Source organism: Limulus polyphemus, unplaced genomic scaffold (assembly GCF_000517525.1).
Source record: "Limulus polyphemus unplaced genomic scaffold, Limulus_polyphemus-2.1.2 Scaffold4200, whole genome shotgun sequence".
In the NCBI taxonomy this organism is placed as follows: domain Eukaryota; kingdom Metazoa; phylum Arthropoda; class Merostomata; order Xiphosura; family Limulidae; genus Limulus; species Limulus polyphemus.
In genome coordinates this window covers 63319-76187 of record NW_013669810.1, presented here as the reverse complement: position 1 = coordinate 76187, position 12869 = coordinate 63319, and the positions used below count along the sequence as shown (strand labels likewise).

General features: G+C 34.9%; 1 protein-coding gene across 1 annotated transcript in view; it reads left to right on the top strand.

Annotated features, from left to right (window-relative positions):
- Nucleotides 1-12869, top strand: part of LOC106470751 — a 64996-nt gene that overhangs the window by 19052 nt on the left and 33075 nt on the right. Inside the window, exons 6-7 of the mRNA XM_022399387.1 lie at nt 3574-3730; nt 5140-5439. Coding sequence (XP_022255095.1) covers nt 3574-3730; nt 5140-5439 — 457 coding nt within the window. The remainder of the gene's footprint in view (nt 1-3573; nt 3731-5139; nt 5440-12869) is intronic.

Here is a 12869-nt window from a genome sequence, read left to right as displayed (position 1 = left end):
CAAGGTTTTGTCATCATCAGGTACCTGTGTACCTGATGATGACAAAACCTTGTCGAAACGTTGTACATTTGCTGTCATGTTAAACTTATATTAAAGTTTTTCTTCATTACCCATTTAAGCCGTCTCCAGCCATTATTCAGGCTTGGAGGTTATGCAGTCCATCACATGTCATTGGGGTTTAATTTCTAACATTGTTTAGTCCTGCGATGGACATTTATCAACGGAATTGACACACATGTCAACAATGGTGTATTGAGAAGAGGTTGAACCCACTTCAATCAAAAGTGCCAACCATAACTCATTTTTTGATCTGGCTGTTAGGTAAGGGTTTTGCATCTTCCACAATTGCTGTGTATAAGGTGATCTTATCGACTACCTTTTGATACTTAAGACACAATTTCTTTGAGTCCGCAGTACTCTCTGGCTTCCTCAAGTCGCTTTGGGTTCTTTGTCCCAAATTACCATTCTAGTTACCTAACTGATATATTAAGGTTACATCTTGCATCACCTGCTGCTGACATACAGATATTGCCAATCAGTGTGGTTTGCATAGATTGTCCACAGGACGCTTTATCATTCTACCTATATTCTTAGACCGGTTCTTCTTCCCTAAGACACTGATGAGGTGGATCTGAAACTGGTCCATATCACTTATTCTGGGCTCTCTTTGAAGGCGAGGAGTCTTCTGGGAGTCATGTTTCATCAGATTCATGACATTTCTATGTGCCCTTATCAACCTGGTTGAATTGCCTACTGGAAGATATTGTGTGGGCTGGTATGTGGACTTCCCTGAATACTTTTATGTCACATTATTTGCGAGATCTGGCAGTATCATTATCTGAGGATTTTCTACTAACCCCTGTAGCTATATTAACCACATCTGATAGATTATACAGATGGGTGAGTATTTTCAGTGCTACTCTTGTCTCTTCTTTATCTTTCAGGGTCCCTTACCTCATTTTCACAGGATCCCACTCTGTGGTAAGTGTTGCCCAGGCAGGTGTGCTTTTATCAAACCAATTCCACACTATCAACCACCAATTCAATAAACTCCATCCAGGTTGTAACACATAGAGGCTGACTGGGTGGTATTATTGGATCATGCTTAATCGCCACTCATGGACTATCGTGAGTAAAGCATAAGAGGATCCTGCTTGTCCCTGCCAATCATTTGATTGAATAAATTGGGGTCAGTTTTATTTTTAAAATTCAGGGAACTTTGTTCACCTATTGCATTGTTCCACAGGGCTCCCCAACATGCATTTCCCCCCAGTTTCCAGTCACTGGGGTGGTAGACAGAAGTTCTTCCACCAGAGTGTTCAAGTGAATTCCTCCAATCTTGGAGAAGAGGCCAACATTGGGGGCCCTCTTACCCAGGTCCCTGGATGTTTGTTCCCAAATGTTGGTAGAAGAGGCACCAGCCTATGCAGGAGCCTACTTGTAATACTGGATCAGAAGTGATGCTCGGCTATTGGTTCAGTACATTGTCTGTGGAAGAAGGTTCATTGTCTCCTTGTAATTGCAAATGCAGAGTGGTCCCATCCCAGGTTCTTGGTTGAGCATAATTTGTTCCACATCCTCCCAATAATTCGAGAGACAAGAAGAATTTACCTTGCCCACTCAGTTGGGGAGTGAGGATGAGTGTTCATAATTCCAGACTAGATGAGTTCTGTTTCCTTTGGTTGAGTAAGGCTTACTTGATCCCCTCATTCCAAGCCTTAGGTGTTGCCTTTCAGACTGTTTCAGGTTGAGGAAAAGGTTCGTCCACTTCTGTGTAGCTTACCTTCTCGTCATGATTCCAGTGACTCTGAATGCATCACTCTGTGGTTACTGGTTAGGACCCAATCTAAAAATAAGTATATATATATATATGCAGTCCAATTGTCCTAACCGAGCAGTGGATCCTTGCCTATCTGGTTGGGCCTGGCCAATAATGATGGTAAATCATGTAAAGTTCCACCCACAGTACATTAATTACATTACAGGTGAAGAGCATACCTGTTCTGGATGTAGTGTGGCTCCCCCACTAGGATGCCAATCTTCTATTGACACACCCATGATCTATGTAGACACTTTCTGTGTGGATAATGCCCTCACCGGCCTCTCCACCTTCTCTGTGTGGGATTCTAGCTGTAGTGTCAGAGGATGTAAGTATGTTTTGGAATTTAATATTTTCTTAAATCAAAAATGTATTTCCAATATTACCTACCCCATAAAACTCCCCCATGCTCCCCCCCCCAATAAGAGCCAATGCTAAACACTGCGGAATGGGTCAGTCTTGAAAAGTGATAATATTATATGAATGAGGTGCTTATATACAGTAGCAGGATAGAGGGCACATTGATGTAGGTGGAGAGTGTCACATGACAGATATCACTAAGAGCAGTTAAGTGGGGAATAAAAGACTGGACCAAGTGAGAAAAATTTATACCTATGCTTAGATGGGCAAATGAAGAAAACCCTGGATTCAAGTAATAGCTGCAGTGTGAGAGGAAGTAAGTATTATTGGAAATACATTTTCAAATTAAAAAATTTTAATTTATACTTCATTCATGAAATATTTCAGCAGTTGATTGCCTTGTACTTATTGTGTTCACTGTTAAATATAAACTAAATCCTAAAAGCTACATTCTACTTTTTATGAACTGTATTGGCCCGATTATAGGGCGTTCTGAAATATGAGGCGACCCCAATTTTCAGAGACCTTGGGAAAGAAAACAAATTGAATGTCATAACATCATTTTTTTTAGATTCACAAAATCAATACTGTAACTGAACAGCCTGCAGGTGGATTAGTTGCAAGAATTAGTGATGATTTTGAGTGAACATCTGGTATTCATGTGTAGACGGATGCTACCTGGACATCCAGGAATGTGACAGGCTAGAATAGGGGCCTGTGGTCAGTCATGATTATAAGGCAACTATGAATTTTACACTCTAATTATTAATCAAAAAACATCGCCTTATAATCAGGCCAATACTGTATATGTTATTAAATCAAAATATCCTATAGAATGCAGTATTTATGCTATAAGATTAGAATGGACCAAAGAATGCATGTTTCATCTAATTGTAGGTGAAAATAGTACCAATATATGTGAAGTGCATGTAATTAGGTGAAAATAGTACCAATATATGTGAAGTGCATGTGGTTAAATCCAAATCAATCAAAGGGAATAAGATGCATATAATTAGTTAAAAAACAGACTGAAAGAAGTATAAAGATGTGTTTCAAACCTGATGTGGATTAATTTGAATGATAGTTAACCATCATGCATTCATTATTCTGATGTATATGATGATAAATTATTAGATGCACAATATTTGAATGACATACATGAATGATTTATGCAACGTTTTGTTTGTTAAAAGTCAAGCAGTTTGTAAGAAAAATGTATTTGTCACACTAAATTATTGGTTTCTGAATGATAATTTTTTAGCAGTTAGTTTATTACATTAAGATTTGTTCTTTTTAAAAGACGTAAAGGAATCTTTGTTTTAAAAGTGTTAAAACTCACAAAGTTAACTTGATTATATTATGTGACTTTTAACACTTAATTATAATAAATGCAGGATAGATTTCTCTGTAGAAGAAGTTTTAAATAAGACTGCTGAGCTGGTGACTGTCTTACATGATCAAATTGTTCAGTACCATATCAAGTTACTAAGATGTGGAATTCTTCAAGATGTTGACAGTCATAACTGGCATGACTTGAAGCCATTCTTTGAGGTGAAACTTATTATACCTGTTTTGAAATTTGTTCAAATTATTGAGTAATATAAGTAAATGTAAAGTTGTAAATGTTCAAAGCCATGTTTTACATTAACATTATAATTATCTTTACATAAATTGGTTCCTTTATACCAGTATTTTGACGATCAACTATAATAGATATTTATAGTATTTTGGCACTTGTGTATAAAGTTATTTAAAACAGTTAATAGATATTTCTGATTACAGTTACATATGTGATGCTTATGTAAAGTAGTCAGTTTTTTATGGTAGGAACCTGTAATATTGGATTTTGAAGTCCCATATTGCTGATTTGTGTAAGCATAGTAAAACAGTTTTTTCATCCATATTAAAACAGTCATTACTACTCTTGATACTTCTGGTCATATGTATTATTAAGTAACTGTATACAATAGTTATTACCATCTGTCAAGACAAGATTCTATAGATGGATTATTTTTGTATTAGCTTTTCCATGAATTAACTGATATGGATATTACTGTTATTTCCAAACATTTAAAATTTTTAGCCATTGTTTAGTAAATAAAGGACTAGGGTGAACTTTAAAACATGACCTGAAGAAGTGATGTGGAGGCATCAGTGACACTAAAAACCTTTGATTGGGTCACTGTCATTTTATAAAAAAACTTGAACATTTAGCAGGGCTCTAAAGGTTTGGTTGTAATAATTTGTATCTTGTTTTTGCCATGTTTTGTAGTTATGGTTTATGTTGAGTTTTTTTAAACTAAATAAAATCTCCATGACTGAGTTCATATAAAACTCAGTTCCAACACAAGACAAAAACTTTGTTATACGTATGTAGTAATATCATTAATATTATTATATTGTTTATTTTTGGTAGTGTATGTTCGTTTTTATAACACTAAGACAATAAAAAAAAACTTATTTTCAATAAACAAACATTTTAATATACTTTCAGTCTATGTAGGATTGTAATATAATAAAGTAACACACACTTACATATATGTGTGTGTGTGTGTTAGCCATTACAGTTTTACTACTTTAATGTTGTGAATGAGAGCTGAATTGAGAAAGAAGGTCTGTAGTAAAATATATGAAACTGATGGCAAACTAAAGTAACAATAAATGCCATGAGTACCTTCATATCAAGTAAACAGCTCATGGCTTAAAATAGTGGAAGGGGAAGCCTCATACCCTTTTTTATATAATTTCATGACTTTGAAGCCCAGCATAACCAAGTTCCTTTATTAGTATTCATTATAATATAAGCATGTTTATTGTGTTACTTTTCCTAAATGGAGAAATATAAATAGTTTAAAATAGTCTTTCATGTTACCATGTTTGTAGAAACATAGAAGGGATGGTGTTTTTATTCATAGAATAAAAAAGAGTACATCAGTTATTTGGTGTTTTATATTCAACAGGGAGAAAGAGTTTCCTTTACTGTACAGATGTGGAACTTTTATATGAGAGGACTCGTTCATGATCTATGGAAGTTTTTGGCAGCTAGCAGAAGTCAGGTGATCCTTGGAACTATACTTGCTGAGACGTTAAAACAGTTCAGTATTCAGTATGTAAATGCTTTGCCCAGTGATGTAAGAACAGCACAGATGAAGGCTGACATCACTACAATTTTGTTAAGTGTTAGCCATATTCTAAGCTCAGTCTGCTCTAAGGAATCAGAAATGTTTGGAAGAATTTCTTGTTTTCAGAGTTCCCATACAGTAAGTTGAAATTTTTCTGCACAAGTTTTTTAATACAATTTATAGAAACTTCACTACAAAGCAACTTGTATAAGTACTGTATTTAATAGAGAAGAATTGAAGGTTTTTACATAGTGGTGTAAAAATTTGCTGATAGGCAAACATAATGATATTTTTCCTCACAATACACATTTTTTAAATGGGCCAAGGGATGCAAAATGTAAGTTATTAAATAGTAATTGACCAGTTTTAACATTCTCCTTGTCAGTTTTATAGGGCTAGATTCTTTACAGTAGGTGTCTGTAACTTGTTGGTGATAAATATCAACAATAAACAGACAGCACACAATCCACTTGTTTTAAAATAATATATTCAAAACAACACAAACTTGTGCACAAAAATTTGTGACATTATTTATTATCACAGTTGTTTTCAGAGCTTTAAATAATTGTCTCCTTTTTGTCAAAGTCCACACAGGTGGGTTCAAATACTTTAAAACACCCTTTGGCAAGACAAATTATTCTCCTTATCTCGTTTAAACTGTGAAACTTGCTTTAAAATATTGCCCATTATGGCTGAACTAACAGTCACACAGTCTAACTTTTCTTTAGCTAACTTAACTTTCACTAACTTACTTTAACTTCTTTCTAAATTGGCTGTCATGGCTAAGGTGACAATCACTTAGTCTAGATCTGTCTAATTATTTCTCATTTAACTTGCATTCTGTTTCTGCACATATTTATAACACATGACAAGACAAATCTAGAAATATCTAGCACTTTAGTGACAACAATATTACACATAACGAGAAAAACTTAGAAGTTCCAGGTAAGCTGGCGTCAACAATATTATAAAAGCCTAGTACAACAATTATACTACATACACAATGTACGACTCATACAGATGTAACAACATCTGCCACAACTGTTGCTTTTAAAATAATTAACTTTTAACACACTTGTTATAAAAACTAAATAATATTTAAATATTAAATCACTAAATAAACTGTATAATAACTCTTAAACCAAACAGTCTTATATATCTAACAATAAGCTCACTCTTCAATAAAAATACTATCATTATTTTTTTATTCTCTATACAAAGACTGTTTTCAGTTCATACACTAAGTCTCCTCATATAGTCCACACTCTGCAGTTCCCTTGTTGGTCTCTCTTTGCATAGGGCATCTGCTAATCTAGTAGTCTTCGTCTTGATCTTGTGTTGCCTAAGGTCTGTCTTTCCTAATCTATCTGTATACTGACACAGTACATTTTGTACCCCTTTTTTCTGCTTGCCAGTCAGTTCTTCACTTGTCAGGTGACAAAATAGTTTGGTGTATTTGATTAGCAGAAATTGCTTAGCATATTTTTAACATTCATCCTTTTAGCACATTATGGCAACTAAATCTAGCACTAAAAGTCTTAACTCTGTAAAGTCATCCACTAACGAAAAAGTGGTAAATGGTATGTTTTTATTCTAATAACACATTTATTCAGCTTCAAACCCTAATATTTAATTGAAACATACATAGTATTTCATGAACAAAATAGTTTCTGGTATATGAAGTAAAACTTCAAAACTGCATGAAATACCAAACATCTCAGCTGTCACAAAATAATGCAACAGTCGATTAACCAGAGAAAGAAGTGTCTTGAAGATATTACAACTGAACAAGGTTGCCACAAATCATTTTTTCAATATAATCTTTTTCATTGATGAGACCTCATCACTATCTTCTCAACATGGTCTTCTTGGCTTTTTCAAGAAGAAAATATCTTGTGACTTTTCAGCAATAGTTACCCCTTTTCACATGGGCATCCTTTACTGTGCATGTTGCAAGGTTTTTAGTGGGTTACATTTAAATGGTAATTAAACTACTTTTTGTTTGTTCATGTTATACCAGTTTATATAGCATAAAATTGTAGCTAATAATCCATATTTTAATAGTATACAAGTTTTAAATTCTTAATTTTATAAGGCAATATTAAAAAAACATGCATAATTCCCCTAGTGTGAGAAATGCGACTCATAGAATGGCTCAGAGTTTTTTCAAATACAAACTTTTAGCTCATAGCTCCATCACCTCTTGCCTGATTTGAAATCTAATTACAGTTGTGGACTCAGATTGATTGATGTATTTGACCACACCCAAGGTCTCATAGCTTAATTTTCTCTAATCCTGCCTAAAAGAATTTCAGTTTGAGGGTAGGCTGGTAGAGAACCTGATGAGTAATAAAATCACATTGGGTATGTGCGTACCCCATGCATGGTATTGCTGGCACACACAAATATAGCTAATAAAATGGAAAAGAGGTCTTGTAGATTAATTTACACTAATCCTGCCTAAAAGAATTTCAAATGCCATGGCTATTGAGGATTCCCTCTTCTTTCTCTAGGCATTCCCTTTCTCTAATTTATTTATCACCCTTCCAAAACGTATGAAATTTAATGTAAATTACTTATTATAATATTGTCATTGCTCAGATAAAGCATAATTTTTATAGCCTTCAATTTTGTTTTGTTGCAGAGCCATCAGATAGAAAGTCAGACCTTTCTTGCCACACCCACCTGTTACATCTCTCTTTCAGGATTTGTCAATAGTTCTCTCTCATATTTAATACTATAATATTTTTCACCAAATGATGTATTATATTTCATTGTTTTCTGTACAGAAAAATGTTAATTTCTCTTTCAGTACAAGCTTCGTTCCCATGGGAAACGCATAAACTAGCATGGATGAATTTGTAACGGCTCTTGTCGCATAGTTAGAAAGCCAGAAAAATTATGATAGTTATGAGATATTGTCTGCTTTTAGTATGTCATTATTCTATGTTCTTTGGCGCATTATTTAATTTTAAAAAATTTAGTGTACAACTACCTTTAGTACAAAGAAAAAAAGTAGTTAAGTGTCATTGACAGTCATCAGCAAATACAAAGAAGACCTCAGGTAAGTACATTATTTCTTGTTTTTCATATATATTCTTTATTTATTATTATAAAAGTAACTAAAATGTAAAAATGGGAAACTCTTTAAGTTAGTTAAGGTTAGATTAAGTAAGATATATAATAAATAATTTGGACGAAACACATACTCGAGCAGCTTGGAGTAGCTTGTGGGTAATGTAATTCGATAGCATAACATGAGCCACACATTCCCCAAGTGATTTACAACTTATATTATCATGGTGCGAATAGTACTAGTAGTTTGACATGGTTCAAAGGGCATTAAAACAATGTATAGAGTTAGCATAGAGAAGATAATGATAAAGTATAAAGTTTTACTGAAAAATAAATGTTTGAAATGAAATGTATTTAGGAGGTTTTAGAGATTATGCAAATGACTTTTGAAATTTTTGAGTGGAAGAAAAGTATTTCTAATCTTTACATGAAAATCGTTTTGCACATGGACTAGTCAAAAAATGACTAGCAAAATCTATAGCAAAAATACTTCATTGAAAGACTGATTTTGTGTACAAATGACTTGTAATGTTTACTAAATGTTTGCTAAATTTTGTGAAGATACACTTACTGTATTAAAAGTTATAGTATTAAAACTATATACAAGTAAAAATGGCCATGTGGTTGGCTCTTGGGACCGAGATTGTATTGAGACAGTTTGTAATCGGCTCAATGCTAAATATGCAGTGCATGTACTGTTAGTACATACTCTAGGTTGCGGGTGCCAACCAGGTGCATTCCAAATGTCATGAACAGACTACTAAAAAGGGTATGTGTATTATGTGCATGACAAAGTGTGAAAGTACTGTATATGTCCTTTGGTGGGAATTTCCAAGAAATTAACATCTGCTTTGGTTTACGACACTCTCACTGTGTTGTTGGAGGTCTCGAAGACAACCTACAACAGAAAGGAACGATTCTCACATTATACTAAACAAAGAAGAAAGTGATTTGCAGCTGGTGTTGTTTTGATTCACAAATTGTGATGCAAACCCAGATATTTTGTACCCTGTTTATGTTGATGTCCTTGTACATCTCATCTCCACCCAATGATCTTAGGCCTAGTATGTCTTTATCTTCTATAACGATGTCACCATCTTCTGATTCTGAGTCTATAACAACAACTCCTGCCATGTCCATCTGTACCTCAATAGCTGCATCTGTTGTGTCTTCTTCCCTCTCGAGATACCTCTTCAACAAATTGGCATGGTAGATCTTTGTCTTCCCATCCACTTTCACTTTACAGTACATTCTGTTGATAACTTCCTGTACTTCAAAAGGTCCTTTCCACTGCAGGATGAGTTTGTTGTTGTCTGTAGGTAGAGATCAAAGATCTTCTGTCTGACCTTGAAATATCAATTCTTGACCTTGTTATACAAGTACTTCTTACTGCCTTTGATATGTTTAGCTTCCCCATTAGAACCATTTTGATAGGTTCAGTTCAATACTCCTTTATGGTCCTCTGTTTTGTTACTCTCTTTACATTTTGTATTGTACTCGACTTTCTTTCAGACACTATCCCAAAGTTTCTGCAGTGAAGGGTTATTCTTCTGCACTTTCTTCATTTCCCATAGACCTACATTTGGAACGTCTTGCTTGTGCTTCTTCTCTTGACCTCTACTGGTGCCTGCAGATGCCTCATCAGTCTTCTTTCTGTCTAGTTCCTCCAAGCTTCTACTACTCAGTATGTTTCCAATCACCAAGTCTTATATCAGTGCTTTTATACACATGGCCTTAAGATCTCCCATGTAGTATGGAGTGTGCACCTTTATTCTTCTATCCCATCAATCAGCACACATAGGCATACCTTGCCCATCATCTGGTCATCAGATACTAGACTGGTTCTCACTACTGCACCAAGTGTCTTGTAGGACCTTCACTTTTTTCTTCCTCCAACATAGCCTTCACCTACTGGCATGTTGTGATTTGTTATCACCTCTCGACATTTGTCATATGCTCCAATCGCCACTGGCACTGTTGATCTGTTTACTATCTTGAGATGACCATTAATCATGCAAGGATTATTCATGGAAAAAGCACTTCCTTCTTATGGTGAATCTGATGGGTTGTCTCTATTCTGTTTATTCTGGCAGCAGTATCCATGGTGATAGTCACTCTTGTCTTGTTTCTTGCCAGCACCATCTTTGTAGGTAGCTCCAGTTGCTTTATGTTGAGATTTCTGCTTTTGGTGCCAGGCTTGCACTCATTTGCAATATACCCTATTTTATAACAAGCATAGCATCTCTTGTATCTTTTATATGTTAACCTCTTGTCACCTTTGGTGGCATCCTGCTTCTGGTCAGCCACCCCTGGTTTCAATTTTAACTGGATATTCTTGGACTTGCCAGTTATACTCCCTCAATATACTTTTCTGCCAGCTTGATCATCTCGTCCACATCTTTAGGAACAGTAACATGTCAGTTGAGCACATGATCATGAACTATTCACTTTTTAGTAGATCTGCCAGTCCCTCAAAACTATTTTCACACTTGGCCATGTTAGTGCATCTTGTGAAGAGTTGCTGTAGGTGTGCCACAAACTGAAATACAGTTTCTCCAGTGTCAGGTTTGACTTCTCTGAACCCTTCTTAGGTAAGTTCACAGCATTTCAGTAAGGCCAATTTTAACTTGTCATAGCCCATGGCATCTTCTGACATCATGCATGCATATACTTGTAGGCCTTTTTCTGTGAGAAAGGAGCTGAGACATACAGCCCAGTCACTTTTGTCCCAATTTTGGCTTTGGGCAAATCTTTCATATTTTTCAGGAAATCGTTCATTTCATCTTTCATTTTATCAAATTTAGACAGCTTTGGTCAGCTGGTCCTGGCCCCATTGTCATTCTTGGGTCCTTCCTCTTTCTGTTGGGTGAGCTTGGCAATCTTAATTTGTGCTCTTATTTCTCTCTCTCTCTTCTCTATTTCCAATCTCTCCTTCTTTCTCTCTCTCTTCTCTACTTCCAGTCTCTCCTTCTTTCTCTCTTTGTGCTCTTATCCTCTGAATTTTTGTTTCTTTTTATTCTTTTAGTCTTTCTTCCTCTCTTCTGTGCCTATGCTATTTTCTCTTTAGGTCTTGTTATTGTTTAACAAACTCTCGTAGATCACCATCTTTTAGCCCAAGACACTCGCCTCTTTCTATCCATTTATCAAAATCTGTTAACATGGTTATATAGCATGATTGCGATTTCTACACTGTTTTCTCCACCTCTACAGTTGTGCATATACAGACCTGTTTCTGTTGTCATTTACATCTTTTACCACTGTATCATCCTGGCTGGCTCACCAAATGTCATGGTTTATTGGGTGGGATTCTTTACAGTAGGTGTCTTGTTGGTGATTAATGTCAACAATAAATGGACAGCACACAATCCACTTGTTTTACAATAATGTATTCAAAACAAGTTAAAAATTCATTACACTATTGATTATCACAGTTGTATCCAGAGCTTTAAATAATTGTCTTCTTTTCATCAGAGTCTACACAGGTGTGTTCGGTTACTGTAGACGACCCTTTGATAAGACAAATTATTATTCTTTATCTCTGTTGTTACGATACCACTGTGAAACTCACTTTAAATATTGCCCATTATGGCTAAAATAACAATCACACAGTCTAACATTGCTTTAACTAACTTAACTTTCATTTACTTTAACTTCTTTTTAAATCACCTGTCATGGCTAAGGTGACAATCACTCAGTCTAGATCTGTCTAATTATCTCTTATTTAACTTTCTTTCTTACTTGCATTCTGTATCTACACATATATATAACATGCAACAGAAAAATCTAGAAATATCTAGCACTCTAGTGACAACAGCATTACACATAACGAGAAGCTTCGAGTAAGCTGGCCTCAACAATATTACAAAATTCCTAGTACAACAGTTAAACTGCATACAAAAAGTATGGCTCCTATAGAGTTATGTAACGAAACTTGTCATAACTTTCACTTTTAAAATAATTAACTTTTAACACTTGTTATGAAAACTAAATAATCATTAAATATTGAATTACTTAAACTAAACAGTGTTGTATATCCAACACTCCTAAAGCTCTCCATTGATTGGCTTGCTTTCAGATTAACCACTACTGAAGCAAACATAGTGGTTGTTTTGTTTCATAAAACCTTAGAAATTATCAGTGTATTCAGCAATGAACATTAAACATGAAGTGCCCAGGGATTAACTTTTTGTGACAATGAGAAAGTGTTTTTTTTTCAAGATTTATTATTGGAGGTGATGAATGCAAAGAGAAGATGTCACGACATAACTTATGTGATAAGAGTCTGCCTACAAGAAAATCTGTCACCAAAGTATACCAATATATATATATAGTTTATTCTGATTATTTTGCAAATGGTTCAAACTCAGTAGTGACAACAATAAAACCCTTATGTTGGTTGTGAAACAGGCTAAATACATACATCCCAATAGTACAGGGAAGCTATGACATTCTCACAGGTTGGGGTCTCAATACATTGAATAGCTTAAGTTTCA